Consider the following 19,882-nt stretch of genomic DNA (forward strand, 5'->3'; position numbering starts at 1 on the left):
CCCCGTGAAGGGGCCATTCCACCTAGGGAACATACCACGCAGACAAAGGAAAATAAAAATGGCGGAGTAGCGGACAGAGGAAGAGTGGTGAACCTCCCCCCGGAGGCTTCACCTTATGTGGTGGTCATGACGGGGGTCCCAGAATTGGAGGATCCCCATGAGGAAACCAACTGGTCACTACTTAACAAGGTCCGACATTGGCTCAACCAAAATCGACCCTTACCACCACATCGTTGAAGTAAGATCTTGACAGTGCGGAGTGTGGCATGGCTGGGGCACCAGAGAAAAACTGTTCAGGGAGACTGTGTGTTGATTAATTTTGCGGACCCACACACTGCCGCTCAAGTCTGCTCATGGGACACACAAGATAGGTTTGAGGGTATAGCTACTAGGCGACTCTCCTTCTTCTATCCCCCAATGAGTGGGCCCACTCGGGATCTTAGAGTTAATAGTAACTGGCATAGAGTAGGGCACCGAGATTGGGGTTGGAATCGGGAGCCCTGGGGGGATCAGTCTCCCACAGAGTCAGTTTTTAGGGATAATTGGGGTGGCTTCCCGATCATGAATAGGTTTAGCTGCCTGGACATGGTGGATTGACACGCAGCATCACCAAGTCCCCTAAATAGGGGGAACATGGTTCCTATAGCTGTGACTATCTGTGGGAGGGGAAAGTGGACCCTATAGCTGCCAACTTTCATGATAACTGCGGGACTGTAGCTATCATACAAACAAAGTTTTCGAGGGGTACAGGTGACATCAATTTACCCCTGAGATTAGTTAGTCCCTTAGAAGATATTAGTGAGCCTATTTCCTGTGCGCAGGCTGGGAATAATGGAGTAACCCCTGACGTGTCTGTTACAGGCCACAAGGTTATCCATTTGCTATCTTGGAACGTGGCGGGGTTACAAAAAAAGATGGCTTTACCAGAATGGAATGCGTTCATCGAGAAGTTCGATGTATGCATGTTCCAAGAAACCTGGAGCCTGCTCCCAGTGCACAAATCTGGTTATGCAACCTTTTTCGTGCCCGCTTTAAGCTGTGGCAAGGGCAGACCGGCGGGTGGACTTCACATCTGGGTAAAAATTGGATTGAACTGGGACATTACCTTCCATGATTCACCGACTAGAGATATCTTACATATTTCATTCGCAGGACATATTAAGGGGAGTCGGATAGACCTACTTAATATCTATTCTAGAGGGACTCCGGGGGACACAACTTCATGTACACTGACGACCCTAGAACAGGTACTAGTCAAATGCCCCCAACCTCTAAAATCATAGTGGGAGGGGACTTCAACTGTACATTTGAACCCCTATCTTGGGACGATCCCCTGGGTATAGAGGAGGAGGACTCTAGATGGTCTATCCCAGCCCTGTCACTAGCTCCAATTAGAAAATGGTCAGCAAGGGCAATACAGATCAATGCCCTGACCATGGAATTCAATTTATGAGCGTTAAACGGTAGGACAACTTCTGACTGTGTTGGAGCAATGACCTTTAATAGGCTTAACGGCCCGTCCAGAATTGATTATATCCTACTGGATGTCGCACTGTGGTGCGACCTAATAGATATGGAGGTCGTACCTTCGCAGGATAGCGACCATAACCCCTTATGCACGAAGCTACGGTGGGGTAAACTAAAGGGAAGTGGAAACAAAGCCCCTTTGAGAACAACAAACGAGGTTGTTCCTTACAATGGTAACCGTAGGCTGAAATGGGACAAGGTTCAATTCCAGGAAGGGAATCTTGAGAGGATTAGGGCGCAGGTAGCTGAATTGACAGTAGAGCTGGAGGATCTTGAACTGGGAAACGGTAGTGCCTAGGGGTCGTCCTTCTCCTCGGCTTATAAGAACACGATTGAGGAAGTAGAACAATACTTTGTAGTCCAGGGTAAAAGGGGTAGAGTGCACAATAATCCAGCCACATCCAGTAACCTGTGGTATTCAGACCAATGTAAGGCGAAACGGAAGTAGTTAACAGTCGCCCTGCTTAAAAAGAATCCCTCACTAGTTAGAGCGGCTAGGAAGGATTACGTGAGGGTGTTAGTGTTGGCTAAACGAGAGTGGGAGGAACAACATTGGCAGGATCTTAAATCCGCTGCCAACAAGAAGAATGCCATGCTGTTCTGGGATTTAATTAACAAGGCTAGGCAGCAAAGTATACCACCCATTGCTAACCACATAACGGAACACCAATGGCACTCCCACTTCTCTGCACTGTATGGTGGGAGAGAAGTAATAGGTTCACCTCCCCCAGACCCAGATACTAGGACCCAATCTCCACTGGTGTTCGAAGAACCATTTCTGCCCTCTGAATTAATACTGGCCATTAGACATCTGACCCCTAGGAAGGCAGCTGGCCCGGACGGGATACCAGGGGACCTTCTTTTGAATGATCCTGATGCCTGGGCCAGACTTATTGCCTTAATAGTGAATTTGATCTCAAAGGGTTATCCTGTGCCAGATTCATGGAAGGGAGCAAAGGTGGTAACAGTGTACAAAAAGGGGGCCAGAGATGACCCTGCCAATTACAGACCGTTCAGTCTGATTGACGTGATCCAGAAGGTGGTTGGCAGGGTCATCATCTCTAGGGTGGGTGTCTGGATGGAGGAGGAGCATGTTCTCTCCCACTTCCAAGCAGGGTTTCGCCAGAAGGTGGGTACGATGGACCAGGTCTTCCGTTTTTCTGCGATCTAATGGAAGACCGTGACCATCAATAAGGGTAGCCTCTATCTGGCATTCATAGATCTCAAAACGGCGTCCGACCTGGTCCCTCGGGCAAGGCTGTGGGATATTCTGGAGAAGATGGGTTTTCCTGGGCCACTTTTGGAATTTATTGTGAAGCTACATGAGGGGAATTATGCGAGGATTAGATGGGGCACCCAGGGACAACTGACAGAGAGGATGCCCGTGAGGAGTGGAGTCCGCCAGGGATATGTTATGGCTCTGACCCTGTTCTCCCTCTTTGTGAATGGAGTGGTGGACCACCTGAGGGAGGAAGCGGCAGATGTACTTCAGCTGAAGCCGACAAGCTCCCTCACCGATGCGCTTCCTACAGACCATTGTCTCTACTGAACAAAGACGACAAATTGTTAGTCAAAGTCTTAATCAAATTAGTGCAGAACTTCCTGCTGCAGCAGTATTGTTGGACACAGAGAAACCATTTGACTCGCTTGAGTGGTCCTTCCTATTTGCCACTTTGAAAAAATTGGGGGTCCCTATGAGCTTCTCGACTCTTGTTTGACTTATGCACACATGCCCACTGGTCTGACTTAGGGGTTGATTACGATGTCGGTCGGAAAGCATTCCGACCGAATCAGTCTCAAAGTGGTTTCCGCCCAACTCTGATCAGGGTGGTCCGACCAACCGATTACAATGCATACATATGCTTCCGGATACGAGTTGGCCAGACTCCCATTGTTTTCAATGGGAGCCTAGGTCCCGACCGAACACATGGGCTTCCATTGCAGAATGGGGTGGCTGAGGAATTTCGGAAATCCTTTGGTGGGCACCCCTTGGCACCTGTCACACCGTGCATGTTTGGAAAGGGGGGTCTCTTGGGTACCCCCCATAGGACCGATTCAGAAGGCTCTGGGTTCACAGGTTCCTTCTACGGACCCCCAAATTCAGATTCCGATAGCCGATCCAATTCGGTAGAACCGATTTAGAAAGGCTGTCCGGATCTGACATTGTAATCGCTCGGTCAGAAACACGACCCGAGACCTGTACGAGTCGGCTCCGACTGACTCGGTTACTACGAATGCCGTCCAGGTCGGATTTGGAACCAAATTGGACGGTCCGACCGCTTTACAATCATCATAATCGGAGCCTTCCGAACTACATCATAATCGACCCCTAAGAATAAACTTAACTGACCAATTCACATTATCACGTGGCACCAGACTGGGAAGCCCCCTATCAACATTTTGTTTATTATTGTCATGGATCCACTTTTGCGACATCTGCAGGAGCGACATCTGCAGCGTGGGTTGAGATTCCATCATGACCCATTGTCTGCTTGACTCTACGCCGATGAGGTGATGCTATTTATCCGAGACCTGACACTAACCTCCTTCCTTTGGTTCAAGAAATTGTACCCATCAGAGACTACTCTGGGCTCAACATCAATTGGAATAAATCAGAGATTTTCCCATTGACGGAGGCCACTGTCCCATTCATCCAAGATTTCCCCCTGCTTTAGTGCACTAACCCCCTTGATATCCCCCCTTGGTAACTGGGTGTTTATTTGCACCATAGTGCTCCGGAAATTGTCCATCTCAACTACGGGCCAACAATGGACAGATTGGTAACACAAATTGGCCGTTGGATAAAGCTTCCTCTCTCGATTGCTGGCAGAATAGCCATCATTTAAATAGTGGTACTGCCCCCAATTTCTACATTTGTTCCTCAATGTCCCTATAGCCCTTATTGCAATTTTTTTTGCTGCACTTCGAGCTATGCTTAGTAGACTGATCTGGGCTGACAGACAGCTGGACGTTGACCATGCCATATCAATGTGGAGGATTTGGAGTCCCTGATTTTTATTTGTATTACTTAGTTGCACAAGGGCATTATGCATACTATTGGTACCACCCTGATGTAAGATTACAATACTTGAAACCAGAAGGGTCACATGCCTGTTAATGCCCACTTTCCTCTATTATACTTAAGTGCCTCCCCAGGACACCATCCGAGATACATACATTGCAAACTACCTACTGGTCCTGGGGCAGGTTGCAAAGTTACTTAAATGCTGGTCTCCTCTACTCCCCACATATACCATTGCATAACAATCTCTGGCTGCCTCCCACCACTGAAATACTCACTAAGCGTACCCTAACAAGGTGTAAACTGTATACATTGGGTGACGTCTTCCCCGATAACCAACAGCGCACCATTGCAGAATTGACAGCAGGACAGGACAAGTCCTACATGGAAAGGTTTGTTCTGCATAGACTGATTAACGCATGGCACTCCCAGCTTCCCCAGAGGTTCCCACGGAATTCACCCCACTTATATTGGTTATTGCATCAACAAGCACGGTGCACCTGGTCATCTGACTCGATACCTACCGCTTTCGCTTCGGCCGGCGGTCCGAGAGGGGGCACGGGCAGCATGGGAAAGAGATTTGGGCTACCCCTTACAAGATCAGACTTGGCTCTACTATGGCGAACAAACACATTACATTTCTAGTAATCATCAGCTTAGATTGGTCCATTTTAAATTCCTACATAGAGCTTACATGACACCACACTTATTAGCGAAGATGGACCCCGCCAAATCACATAGTTGGTCAATGGCCCATGCTGACTTCTCTCACCTGGCGTGGAGTTGTGCACCTATACTGGCATACAGGGGAGAAATCTTTCGCTATCCATCCCAAATGATTGAACCTCACTCCCCACTACTTGCCCTGTTAGGTTATGTCAAGCCTTCGCCGGCTGGGGTGAGAAGGTCTGCTGCTATCGCTTTGCTTCTCGCTAAGAGCCAGATCTTGTACATGGGGGGAATCAACGGTCCGACAGGCAAGGCTTGGTTACACAATCTAATATACTGTGACACTACTAGTGAAACGTATGCCACTTTGCAACCACTCACTGCTAGACCAAAAAATATATGGCAACTGCTGCAAACCTATTTATTGATGCACCCAGAGGGAGCTGACTGATTGTATTGTACCCAAATAGACCTCTGATGGATTATGCAGATACACGCACTACCCGTTTACCAGGCATTATGCTTACACTCCCATACAACTGCTCAAGAGGGCTATAGATGCCCCTTTCGTTCTAAGGTTACAGAGACATTAGGTACTACACACATGCATTGGTGGGCACTTTGAGCTCTCCCTTCTATCTCTTCTGACTGCTGCTCCAAAGGTGGCGAGCGTCTCTTGAGCCCTACTCTTTATGATATGGATATGTTCTCCATCGAATGCATAATGTACTGGTCACCAATGCTATACTGGTTAATACTATGGTGATGATATTATTATTTCACCCTGTATCTGTTCCATGATTGTTTTTCCACTTCTTCTTCTTATGCTTATTGTATTCTTTTGATGTTTCTTGTTATCTGTCTAAAAATTCAATAACTAAATAAATAAAAAAAACATACTCATACCTAAAGTTTCTTTCTCTTTAAATACATCAGAATAAAAACAACATCCACAAATACCACATATATGAGGGAATAGAACATTTCTATCGAAGTCTAAGACTTATGGACAGAAAATATGAAAAAGATGTACTTTAAATTCTTTTAGATTACAAGATAATGCAATTGACAAAAATATAACGTTAGCTTGACTTAATAAGACAACATTCAACTGCTTACATCATTGAGCTTATTTTTTGTTTATTATTGACAAATGATACATTAATTTGAAACTAAAATCTTCAATGAAAACAAACATACGGTTCATATACTTACTGCAGAGTCCATTTTCACAGTTGTTAGGACATTTACCGCATGGTGTGCCTTCTGTATATGGTGTATTGAGTTTACCAACAGTATTTCCCCTAAAACATTGGACAAAATGTAAAAGTTGAGAGGGATTTCCAGGTTTCACATCACATTGCTCATCCCATTTCTAATATTTTATTGTGTTTCTGTTAGCAGGTCTGACTTACTCAAGACTTGTTTGTTACCTTCTTCTGATTCTTTAGATGTATGTAAAGCCCACTGAATCCACCTGTGTCAGTGTGCTTTTTTTCTCTCTGTGTGGTGCTCTGGCTGATTCATAGTGGCTGGAGAATTTCGTTCTACAAGTGGTTTGTGTGTATGGCTGGTGATGCTATGCAAGCATATGAGCCTTGCTTTTGAGGTGTGATAATGGAGATTTTATGATCCACCAATGAATGATGTACAGGATGGGTGGTTGTATTAACGATAGGGGGTGGACCTGGTGAGGGCATTTCAGGGGCTTATGTGTGGTGGAAGCAATAACTTAGATTCAGGATATAAAGGGAGATAAAAGTAATGGGTAAGAGCGATGATGGAGTGAAGGTGGCAAGTATGTGGGGCTATGAAGGTGGGAAACTGCATGCATGAGGTTGGGGAAGTACGCTGGAAATGGGCAAGATAAGATCCTTGCATGACCCTGTCACAGGGCCAATATCTTCGGGCCACTTGTACTAATCCTGCCTGAAAGCCATTAATGCTAATCTTGGTGGCCAATATTGCGACTCTATGGCGGTTATAGTTAATCTTGCCTCATGTGCTTCGTGCCTATTACCGTCTCTGCTTTGCCAGGAGAATGACTCTGCTACATTGCTTTGCTGAAGGATTAGCCCAAAGCAATAACAAAGAGTGTAATGTTCCTTCATCTTTGAATCATATATACATCAAGAAGTGGAAAGATGCTCCAGCACATATAGCCAAACAATGAGGACTTGGCCAGACTCAATAAGTATGTCTCTCTGGGATGTTTTACAATGGCATACACCAATTCCTTAGTGCATATGAGCCTCTTAAATAAGAGAACTTGTGGAGACACAAAACATTCAACAGATTTTGACCAGATAAACCCACTCATTCCCTACCGGTAGAGGATAACACCAATAGTGAACACACAGAATAAAAATGGATCTTTGACTGAACCTAACCCAAATATTGAACAACTTTTCAAACCAAAGACAGCGTGGATGAGACACTTCAATTCCCAATTAGGGACAGTACATATGTGAAACTGGTTATTTCAGTCACAGTTTTAGAACTCAAGACCAAAAGCAAATGCATCCCCAAAAGCACAACATCTGATGGAAATAAAAGCAGCAGAGCCCCCATTGGCAAAATATCCGGGCGCCACATAAAGAATAACCAAATGTCGGAGTTAGATAAATAAAGTGTCATTATTTTTTAATTTATTTGGGAGTTTTATAGAGCGCTTTGTCTCTCTCTTTAGATACTTTAGAGCATTGAAACTTGTAATGTCTATATGGTTCGTTAGAGTCTGATCATTGAAAATGCTCCTTGTTTGATGTTCTTCAGTTGGGACCCCTTTGCTTAGGTGTAACAAATAATAAATGCTATGTCGTCAAATGTTGTGTGAAGTGCATGTATTTCTTTTTGGTACTTAGATTTCAGTTTGCGACATTACATTGTCTAGAATCGTGTGCTCTGAACAATGTGTTTTTATGTTTTCTTCATTTGAAGGATTGTCCGATGAGGAGGTGTGCAGCTATGGAACAAAAGTTCTAGGTTCTTGAGTAGCAGAGGTTAAAGGCTGCAAATGGCTTTGCCCTTTCTCTTAGTGGGAAATTTAGAGGAACTTCAACTTGTCTCTGTCACAGCAAGCAAATCAACTGCTTTCAGGACTGGTTTCATGTGGCTTACAATTGTTCAGGACATCTTGTCTAGATAGTTCCTAGGGAGCCAAGGGGTATAGCTACTGCAAATCCATGTTTAGTTGCTGCCCTAGAAAGGATGAAAACAAACCATGTAGCCCAGAGGCATTAACAAATGCTGAATGCTAGCTTACATCACTTAGAACAGGGTTCTTCAATGAGTAGCTTTGGAGCTGCTGGTAGCTCTCCAACTACCTGTGAGTAGCTCCCCTACGTGTAGTAAATAAAAAACTTTATTCGGTTGAATTAGATAGGATCCCATAATTGAAAAGAATGTTTCTAAAGGTAAAGTTTTTCAGAATGGATAATCTGATGTTTTCCCTCAAAAATATATTTAAGGCTGATATTTATTATACCATTTAATATGGCAAATTATGCACTGTGCCCCGGATTGGCGACAGAGAGGTCTAAGGCCTTGAAGCTCTGGAGTGCCTTTATCCCAAAAGAGCCCAGTTGCTGCTAGGCATCTGCATAAGAGTGGGTTTGCCTCTTTGCGGATGTGGGGAACCTGGAGAACCCAGTATAGAGGCAAGCTGAGGTCGCTGTCGCAGCGCTGTCCGCTTATTCCTTGAGTGCCCTGTGGTGATGAGCCTAGTAGCTTCAGACACTGGTAGCCGGGCTTGAGCAGAAAAAGGACAATGGGCTTGATGCCGCGATGAGATGTGGAGAAATATTCGAACCAATGTTGGAGGCAAGGCCCTAAAGCACAGATGGCAATTGCAAGGGGAAATGAAGATTTCTGATTGTTGCTTGGATGGCCTGGTAAGAGGGTGGCCTAGTAGCTTAACACCTTGCCTGCGGCGCCGATTCTCCCCCGGTGCTGAACATTCCAATCGCGGGTGTGGTCATGACGGAATGGTTCCGTTATGAGCACAGCGCGACCGATGCTCATGACGGAACCGTTCCGTCATGAGCATCGAAGGGGTTAAAACAGACTGTATGTACTTGAAGCCCTGACCCTGGTAGACTTATTAAGGCACCCAGAACGGGAAAGGGGGGGGGGCATACTGAAGATGTGAAAGTCGGTGCTGGGCCTGTGAGAAAGAGTGCTTCAGGAATACTTTAGAGGTCCGAGACACTGGCTCTAGCCCCCCGCCCCCCAAATCTCTGATGGATAACATTCAGGTGCTGCACATTGCACTGTGGAAGAAGCTAGCGGAACTAGGGTAGGCTTTTAAAGTGTTTAGCCAGCACCTGGAAGCCACAGAAACGCAGCTTAGAATGCTTACATATTTACACCACCTCACTACGACTACCATCTCTCATATGAAACAATAGCTTAAATGGCTGACCACCACCTCCAAGGACTAGAAGCACAGATCGTGTAGGTACAACCTACCTTCCTTTGCATCAAATTGTAAAGCGCTCTGATATCCCTTGGGATCAAGTTTGCGCTATATAAAACTTTATAAATAAATACAATTGGGCTTATTAGGAATGTAAAAGGAGGAGTGGAAGGCTGGCACATCGTGGCATGTGTGCAAGAACTATTTTCAAACCTACTCCAACTAGGAGGTGGTGAAATGGTTCCATAGAGTGAGCACACAGAGTGGGGAGGAGGGGGGACCAACCTAAAGATGTGGTGGTCAAACCTACAAGCTTTCCAGTAAAAGAAACACTAATGGAGGTTGCGAGGACCCTTCAGAGACTCGGAAAAAGTGCTGTGCCAAGACCTAACAGCAGCCACCCAGACAAATGTTTATACCCCGAGGGCATCCAGTTTTACATGTGGTGGCAAGACACCCTGACAGCTACGGCCGGTGGTGGGAGTACCTGCAGGCGGTGACGTGGGGAGGGGGAGTGGCAGGGTGGAGGGTAGTAATGTATGGATTACGGAGTTTAACAGGTAAATTAACATATATATCAATAAAACGAATTTCGTTGCGTGCACTGCATCACCAAATGTGATGCAGTGCGCGCAACGAATTTCGTTTTATTTATTTATAAGTTTACCTCCCTGTTAAACTCCGTGATCCATACATTACTACCCCCCCCTGACCCTCCCCCCCCCCCGTCACCGCCCGCAGGTACTCCCACCACCGGCCGCGGCTGCACCCTGATTGCTCCTCAGAGGTGGAACGTAGTCTGCTCAAGTTAGAAACACAGACAGATCAACACTCAGATGATGGTGGAGAAGGATGCCCAAAAGGTGAGCTGGGAGAAAGACCATGGTGAACCCAGATGACAAGTTCACGTTGCCTGAGATTACTCCAAAAAGATACCAAGGTGAAATAAGCATGAAAAGGAATTGCAATATAGCAAAACTAATTACATTGATCTTGAACACCTCAAAGCAGTATAGTTATAACCTCAATGTGAGCTCATGGAGAGCTAAAAGAAGGGGCATGGACCACTGAAGCCTAGTTTTGCTGATTTCAATGATTTACACACAGCCGATGGGAACCTTGGGAGAGGCATATAGTTTACCCAATATTTAGGTAGATGAGAGGAGGTGAGAGGCTGCTACAGATGCAACCCCCAGGAGGGAAGGTAATCAGAGGCTCCAGAGGGGAACAGTGTGTAGGTCCTGAGGTTGGTGGACAATGATGTGATTACTGCTGAGAATACATGTTTTCGCTTTTTTTAAATTAGAAAGAAAAGTCCATACAGGGTAAGAAAGCATTTTATTTGCCCAGCATCGAAAATAAACAGAGAATTGGCAGAAAAGATATGAAAGAGAGCCAACAATAGTCACAATCCTAATTTCAAGTAAAAGGAAGCATTGTGGTAATACTTTAACCCTAAACTCCTACGTCCTGGTCAGCGAGAGTCTCGCCGGCCAGCGAGTGTCTCGTCCATCTTGTTCAACTTCAATCTCCGTGCATCATTCTCTCGCAAAGACATTTCCAGAAAACAGATATTTAGATATTTCAGCCATCAACTCCAGGGATCCGGCATCATACACGAGAGCCAGGAGCGTGCCAACACCAATTTAGCCAAAGAGTTTCAGAATATCTATGAATTAGCCAAGGTGAGTGCCTCAACATGATCAACTTCGTCCTACCAAAAAATCTGAGATGCTATTTATTTACCTGAAACCAAAAGCCCAATCTAAACATAGGGCAGGACAAGAAGCGAAGACATAAACGACATCGGCCCCACAGTAAAAGCAGCAGTCGTCTGCTCGGAGTTTTAGGGCACAATGGCGGTAAAGAGTATAATAAAAGTCACTGATAGGTTTAATTTGATGAATCTTACTTTTAATTCGCAAGACATTTAGAACAATCTGCGCTAGAAGAATACTAAGCCTGATATCCTTAACCGCTAGCTCAGTATTCTGCCAGGCTGCCCCGGGCCCCAGAAGGGGGCCACCTAAGAGGGCGGCCACCCTTGGTGCCACATGATGGTACTAAGGGTGACAACTTGACAAGCCCAGGAGCAAGCCTGAGCTGGCTACCCCAGGTCCCTGCTGCACACGCCTTACCCAAAGAGCTCTCTTAAAAAAAGAGCAATCAACCCAACAGAACTGACCCATCTGTATCTAATTTGCAGTGTGTCAGAAGCAGCGAACCAGGCCCCCTTAAGGCTAAAAGGATGTCCTAGGCCGAAGGCAGTTGTCCACCAAGATCTTGACTTACTGAGTGAACAACATGATTTCAACCACCTAGCCAACTACAACCCGTGAGAATCCTGCTTAAAATTGTTATTTGGGCGTGCCCTAGCCGCGCTTACGGAAGTCCAGGTTTGACAATACCATTGCGCCAGACCACCGGACAGACCCTCTCCCCTTCTTTGTGCAAACCCTATAGTGTGACACAAGTACTGACCTTCAGATAAGTTCTGGAGAAGACCCCTGGGCACCCCCCAATGAGTACCATACAAATCTCCTGCCCGTCCACACTTGTGGTTACCCCTCCTGTCACCTAAGAGCTGAGGCCAGTAGTTGCAAAGGTACTTGAGCACAACTGGGGCTGATGTGTAAGGATGTCATGGTAATTGCACAACCGCTACACTTAACACTGCTTCTACTCTCCCTTACAAGAAGTCAGAACGGGTTGTTACCTTGCCCCCCAAGAGCACTTAACTAGGAACAGCATTCAGGCTCCGAGCCCGGAGCACCCCTGGCCATCCCTGCTTCACCCCGATGAGCGGTGCTGCCCGGACGCTGTTTTCCCTCCCTACCGCCAACCCGGCGGTCGAGCATCAGGGGGGGTAGTTATCTAATACTATTTTGCTTTGTGTTGCAGGCGGAGTTACAGGGCGATTCAACGCTGAGAGGTACAGAAGGGTACCCTCTACAGGAGCACAGTAAGGGTGCGAGAGCCAATTATCCCCAGGGAGATCCTCGGTGGGATCCTGGAGGAGTGATGGCGCCCCGTTAGTCCTTCGGGCGGTTGTGGACCAGAGCAACCGGGGGTTGCCTGCAACGCTCAGCCCCCCGTAGTGGGGAGGGCGTGAGTAAGGGGTGGACTGTAGGTCCGCCGGGGGGAGGGGCTAGTCCTTTCCCCAAACACCCCCGCGGTTAACACCACAGGGGGTTTATGGCTCATCAGGTGGGCAGGTGGCGAGGGGCTGCCTGACCCTGGATCGCCCGTAAGGTAACCCAACAAGTTGGCATAATGTTTATGCAAATAAAGCTGCAACAACTTTCTCCAACAAAACATTGTGTGATGTCTGTTATTATGGGAAATTGCTGTGAGCGGGCTGGGGTATGGGCCGATGTTGGCACTAAGGAGCTTACACCATTTGAAAAGGATCAGCCTCTTGGTCCTGTGCAACTAAGTACATTAACTTATAAACCAGACTGATATTTCTCTTCACAGGAGCTTTCATTACCAGATCTGAAAGGGTATTTCGGGAGCTGCTAATCTTTTTTAAGACTGGAAATAAAATGTCGTACTTCCGGATACCTATGAAAGCCCATATGGGGAAGGGAAAAATGCTGCTGCAAATTTTCAAAGAAAAGAAAGATATCCCCCACAAACATTTGAGACCAAATAAGAAGTGTAGCCTTCTCCCAACTCTACCGAAAGCGTTCATGAACACAGAGAGGTAAATTTGGAATATATGCGAAATATGGATTAATCGAGGTAGTATCCGGGATTTGTTTTTTGAGAGAACTCCATATGAGATGGGAAACTTTTACGGTCTTGGACCGGGTTATTTTGAAAGAAACTGTCGACTATGCCAACAACAGGAAGTTTCGATTCTCCTAATGGCAGAAAGTCACCAAAGATACAACCCTCCTCCCACGTTCCCTAGCCCTGAACCAGACAGAGTCAGGAAAAGAACGAAGTGAGATAATAAAGCTATAAGAGAGGGAGAGAAATCCCGCCATGTTCCTTAGGCAGCTGAAGGAAATGTTTCTTGCAGCGAGGCTTCCTATAACTCCATGGAAACGTCTGCCAACAAGACTTTATCTTATTAACCCCTTGGTTGCGGTGGTAATTCCGCCGCAGCGCTAGGGGGGAGGGGGGCCGCGCAGCAGCTCCATGCTCGTGACGGAACCACTCCCTCACAGGACTCGGGCGCGCTGTGCTTGTGACGGAGTGGTTCCGTCACTGCCCCGCCCGCTCAATAGAACGCGCCACGCAGGCACGAAATCACTGCAGCGCAGGCGTGGCGGCCGGGCCGTGACGGAACTACTCTGTCACGAGCACAGCGCGTCCGAGGCTGGTGACGGAGTGGTTCCGTCACCAGCATGGATGTGCTTAAGAAAGGCCATAGAAAGAAAAGAGCAAAACGACAGAAGAGGTACATATATCCGGGCTGGTTGATCATTTTGATAAGATTACACCTGCTAATTAGACCCAGATGCTATTGATTCCACTTTTTAAAGACATTAACTGTGTATAGTTTCCCATAGTTGTATTTGACGATCTCCTCTAATTGGACCGATAATTCTATCCCCAGATAGACAGCCAGGGAATAATTTGAATAAGAGAGGGCTAAATGTATCATGGGACACTACACTTGATTGGTCTGTCTGGGCAGCAAGCATACTAAAGTCTATTTTTGTTTGTATGTATATTAGCTTCTGTCCCTGTTGAATTTGCTATATGAAAAGAATGTGTTTTCAATTATGTATGAAATCTAAATGTATAACAAAAGACATTTTTGAATTATTGAGCACTGTGTACTGTTTTGTTTTAGAAGGAAAACATCTCTCTCTGAGGATGAGTACTATTGTTTATAGTCAAACAATTCATCAGAATGTATAAAGTGCTGCAAATCACCAGTGAGGGTAGGCACAGGAGTTGATCTGTTCATTCAGTCACAATGAGGGCAAAACAAGGAGAAAGCTGTGAAAACGAGGGAAAACAAAGGAGAAGGCACTCAAAAAAACAGGGAAAGGCAAGGAAAAAGGTTGGAAAAATGAGGGAAAAACAGAGAGAAGACTTAAACAAAACAGGGAGAAAAGCAGGAGAAAGCAGTGAAACACGAGGGAAAAGCAAGGGGAAGGCACTCACAAAATAGGGGAAATAGTGAGTTGGGAGCAGTGAAAAGAGGGAAAAGGAGGAGAAGGCACTAAAAAACAGGGGAAAGGCAATGAGAAAGCAGTGAATTCGAGAGAAAAGCAAGGAGAAGGCTATTAAAAATGGGGGGAAAGAGTAATAAATGAGGGATAAGCAAGGAGAAGTCCCTCAAGAAAAGGGGGAAAAGCAGTGGAAAGCAGTAAAAAACAAAGGAGAAGCAAAGGGAAGCCTCTCAAAAAACGGGGTAAGAAGTGGGGGAAAGCAATGAAAAGCAAGCGAAAAGCAAGGAGCAGTGAATACAAGGCAAAAGCAAGGATAAGGCTCCCAAAAAATGCGGGGGAAAGCAAAGGAAAGACAATAAAAATTAGAGAAAAAAAAAAGGGAAAAACAAAGGAAAAGCAAGGGGAAGGCACTCAAAAAACGAGGGGAAAAGCGAGGAGAAAGCAATGAAAAGGAGGGAAAAGGAGGAGAAGGCACTTCAAAAAACAGGGGGAAAGTAAGAACAAAGCAGTGAATACAAGGCAAAAGCAAGGAGAAGCCTCTCAAAAATAGGAGAAAGCAGTGAAAATGAAGGGAAAGAATGAGAAGGCACTTACAAAAGAGGGAAAAAGCAAGGAGAAAGCAGTGACTACAAGGAAACAGGAAAGCAGTGAATAAAAAGGGAAAAGTATGGAGAAGGCAGTAAAAAACATGGGGGAAAGCAAGGAGATAGCAGTGAAAACAAGGGGAAAGCAAGGAAAAGGCACTCAAAAAATGGGAGACAGTGAAGACAGGGAGCAAGAGCTATGCAGCAGAATGGGGGGAGCTGGGGCTGGGGATAGTGCTTCAATCAAACAGAAGTCATTGAATCTAATTGTTTACTGTGTGACTACTTGTGTAAATGTAATACAAGTTGGACATCCTTCGTACTGCACTGGTTTCTGAGGTCCTGCTTCTGCCCTACACTCACCACGTGACTCGGGGTAAACCCATTCAGGTTACCAGGAGTGCAGAAGTGTGTGGAGAAGTGTGGCTCAATGGTTAGAGCGGCAGACCCTGATGCAGAGGTCTGGCCCGGGACCAGGGTTCAATTCCCGCCTCGGCGGCTCTAGGACACAATCTCCTCGGACCTGATAATTCTCGCCTCGGTGCCTAGTCTAATCATGGGTGTGACTCTGGGCAATAGCTTGCTTAATCTCCACAACGGCCCCAGCAGCGCTTGGATGCCTGGCTTCACCTTGGGGGTGCCCAGGAGTGGACATTTCACAGGGAAGCCAGGAAGGGTTCCACAGTGGTATGAATACAGCGCTATGAGATCTCAGGGTAGAAGGCGCTATATAAATACAAACACATTTACATTCACATTTACAAGTGCTGGTGGCCAGGATGCCGGCAGTGAGCCCGGATTCTCATAAAGCATTAATAGAAAGCGTATGCAATGCTCCCTCTCCCTATGGGCTGGAGCAGTGTCTGGTAAACACTACCTACTGCCATCAGCACAGATCTTGGTGCTGGTGTAACCTGCGGATACTGTGGCTACTAGAGGTAGCTATTCGAAAGAGGAGTAGAAATATGGGATGATATTAGGGAAATTGCACCATTTAGTGATTCACTTCCTAATAATGATTCACAAAATACTTTAACTTAATACTTGAAATGCCTCTTTTATATATGAAATAATTTGGTTTGCAATTCACACAGCCATAGTTATATAAACTCCAAATGGAAAGATGGTAGGCTACATCTGTACATGATCGATGAATACGAGTACGTTTTGTTAACTAGTGAGCTGCTATGTATTTCAATTGAAACAAAATGGCATTTACCTCTCAGACCTTTAGATTCTCTTGTTGATAAAAATCTCTTCACTGCTGTTTTGAGGAATTTATAAACTACAGCCCGTTTCACAAATATGCCCTGGGGAAAGCAATGACATAGGCACATGCCTATGGTTATGAGCACTTTGCTGACTTTGCAAGATTTCACCAAGAATTTGAGGAGTTCTCTTTGGAAAACTGCCACTATGACACAATGTCAAGAGCATTCAGGAAAACTCGCATGTAATTCCTGAACGTGAAGCCAAAGTGCATTTGTACTTTGTCCTACGTGGGAATACACCGCTACCTACATTGCCATCACTCTGGATGCGGTATGTCCCCACGACTACGCTCAAAACCGATGGTCCTGCCTCTGACAGGAGAAAATCAGTGACCATTTTCAGGTGGGAGACTATTTACAAAATATTTTCATGGCATGTTCTCATAATTTTATATGATGTGATATGATTCAGTACTTAAATTGGTCGCAGCTACTCCAGGGAGTGTCGGGGCACAGTAGCAACTGGCAGGGCAGAAAGAGAGAACAGTCAGTTTATCGAGAAAACCAGGTTTCAGCTTCTTTTTAAACAACCTTGAACAATGCCATGGAACAAAAGAGTCAATGCATGCCTTTTATGAGACGCTTATGCAGATTTTCAAGATACATAGCGGAGCCTACGCCCCCGCGAAAGATGCCGTCTGTCTGTTTTCTTGTCTCCTTTGTGATAGGTTTGCGGCTAGATATTGACAATTACATTCAGCAGAATGATTTGTGTTAGCAGTAAAAGAGTTTTAATGATTTTGAAGCAGGAAAAATACAGTAGTGAATTTTCTGATGCAAAGCAGAAAAGAATTAAGGAGAATTTGGTGATTGCCCAGGCAATGCAATTGGAAAAAGGGTCTTGAAATCAAATGGGTTCAAATATGACGTTCATGCTGGTGTGAATGGAGTGAATAAACTGCAGATGTATGGTGGTGTTAGAGGTGATGGTATGAATGTGAATGTTGGAATGTTATAAAAGAGTATAGCTTGTCGCTTATGCGGAAAGATCAGGCACTGGAAGGGAGTATTGTCAGAATCCCAACATGATTAAGGGAAATGTGAAATAACTTCCACAGATGCAAAGAAATAACGTGATGTCTGGAAAATGCAGGATTCTGAATAGGATATTAAGAGTCAGAAATAATTTCGACTACTAATGCCTTCAGACCCAGCGATACAGTAAATTATGAGAAGCAAAATGACCCATAGTGTAGGGTAAAAGCAAAATCCATTGATTCTAAATGATGAGTTGGCAAGGAGCAGTTCACAATGGCGATGCAAGAGGAGGGAGGAGAATTGCTTACATAGAGAAGTCCTAGAGGTAGACCAAAATGGCCTTTATATTGACTGTGAAGTCAATGGTCATCCTGTTTCATTTTTGATTCCTACAGGGGCTAGCTGGTCCACAGTTCATTCAGCGAAGTCCTAAACCTAGCATTCTCTGGAAGAGAAGCCTAAGGTGTATGAATCAGTAATATATAGAAATTGTTAATTGGGCTACAGCAGATGTTCCAATTAAAATTTGGTCAGATGGAGAACAAGCAACAATTATTTTTTTTATTATTCAAGTCAGCTGAAAAGGGACTTGATCTGCAAAATGAATTGTGTGATTTATTGCATTCTGGATCGCATTGTGAGTGGAACACAAGATTATGATTAAATGTTCAAGATAAATTTACCATATTGTAGAGTTCGGTTATACCTAGTTTTAGCATAAGACCTGCCTCTGGATTTAAAGACATAGGGCCTGATTACAATCTTACCAGATGGGTACTCTGTCACAAACGCAACACATATTCCACCCAAATATTAGTATGGCATACCTTATTCTCTATTCATAGATATCGACCCATTTTTCTGCAGCCTGACTCTCTATGAACACTTCAATATACCTCCTTCTCCTAAACTGGGGTTGCCTAAAAGTGTAAAGTGTAGAGTGCAAAGTGCAACAATACAAACTCATTAATAGTAAAGTGCTGTGTGCGGAGCTGCCTTGTTGGACCCTTGATATATGCTCAATCTTGCTAATATTAAAGTGCTGTATGCTTAGTTAAAGTATTCCTCCCATTAAAGGGCAAGTGCCCCAAGGTGCAATATGCTTGTTGTCCGTGTCTCCCCCTCATTACGTCGATCCACTTACTCAATGTAAAGTCCCCTGTGCTCAACGTTAAAAACCATTACTACAATTGATCTTATATACTATACAAAACAGAGGGGTTTACAGGCTCAGTTCAATTGAATAAGACATTTATTATAAATGCACATGCAGGTCTTAGTTATCTATATATCAACTAAGCATATGTTTCACCTGTTCCTTGCGAAATAGCAAAATTATATATAATGTCAACATTGCATTTTTAAAGTCCTCAACTGACAATTGTATGTGCGTTTATATAGATGTAGGTGAAAAAAAGCACTATACTTACATACAGGCGTAGTGGCAAACATAAAGATGAAAACCTGAACATTCCTTACATGCACATCCAATGCCGTAAGTATTGCCCCAAACAAGCTTTAAATGATAAAGATTAATTATTGTTATTAGAGTGAATATAATTCCCCAAAGACATGTTATAGATATTTTAACAATGTTTTTTATTATGTTCTTTATTTGGCTTACCATAGCGTCTTTATCCATAAAATTGTACAATAAGTAATTAATTACATACATAGTCATTAAATGTTCTTCCATTTTTTTAATTGGGATAAAAAGTTTGATAAGTTTATGCAATAGAACGTAGACCATATATTTACTTTTGCTATACATGAAAGGAAGTGGGATTGTGCACACTGCCTCATTATTCTTGGACTCCCTGGCTTTTAAAGCCAGGGGGTAGATGTATCAACATACCCTTTTGCGATTTCTAAATAGCGATTGTTAAGGAATCGCTATTTAGAAATCGCAAACTGGGATGTATGTAGAAATTCGCTATTTTTTAGCTATTTCTTATTCTTCCTTATTGGCGAGTTCGCAATTTGCAAATTCGCAATTAAGGAATAAATTCCCATTCATTCCTAGAGCCAGGAGGCCCATAGGAATGATTGTGAAATAATTCTCAATTTGCGATTCGTAATTTGCTAATCGCAAATTGAGAATAATTTCAAGGGTGCAGGGGTGTCTCAAGAACACCCTGCTGCACCCCTGAAATTTACATGTGTGTGCATATGGCGCACATACATGCCCTATGGGCATGTATGTGCGTCACATGCCACCTTCACAAATGCAAAATTGTGCATTTTTAAAAGAATTTGCAAATTACCACCAACTACAAGTTGGT

At 44.6% G+C, this 19,882-nt stretch overlaps 1 protein-coding gene across 1 annotated transcript in view; it reads right to left on the minus strand.

Moving 5' to 3' along the window:
* The window catches only part of LOC144761978 (cysteine-rich secretory protein 2-like), an 88,751-nt gene that overhangs the window by 15,375 nt on the left and 53,494 nt on the right, over positions 1 to 19,882 (minus strand). Inside the window, exons 6-7 of the mRNA XM_078647147.1 lie at positions 19,031 to 19,116; positions 6,434 to 6,522 (exon numbers count right to left, since the gene is read on the minus strand). Coding sequence (XP_078503273.1) covers positions 6,434 to 6,522; positions 19,031 to 19,116 — 175 coding nt within the window. The remainder of the gene's footprint in view (positions 1 to 6,433; positions 6,523 to 19,030; positions 19,117 to 19,882) is intronic.

Source organism: Lissotriton helveticus, chromosome 6 (assembly GCF_964261635.1).
Source record: "Lissotriton helveticus chromosome 6, aLisHel1.1, whole genome shotgun sequence".
In the NCBI taxonomy this organism is placed as follows: Eukaryota; Metazoa; Chordata; class Amphibia; order Caudata; family Salamandridae; genus Lissotriton; species Lissotriton helveticus.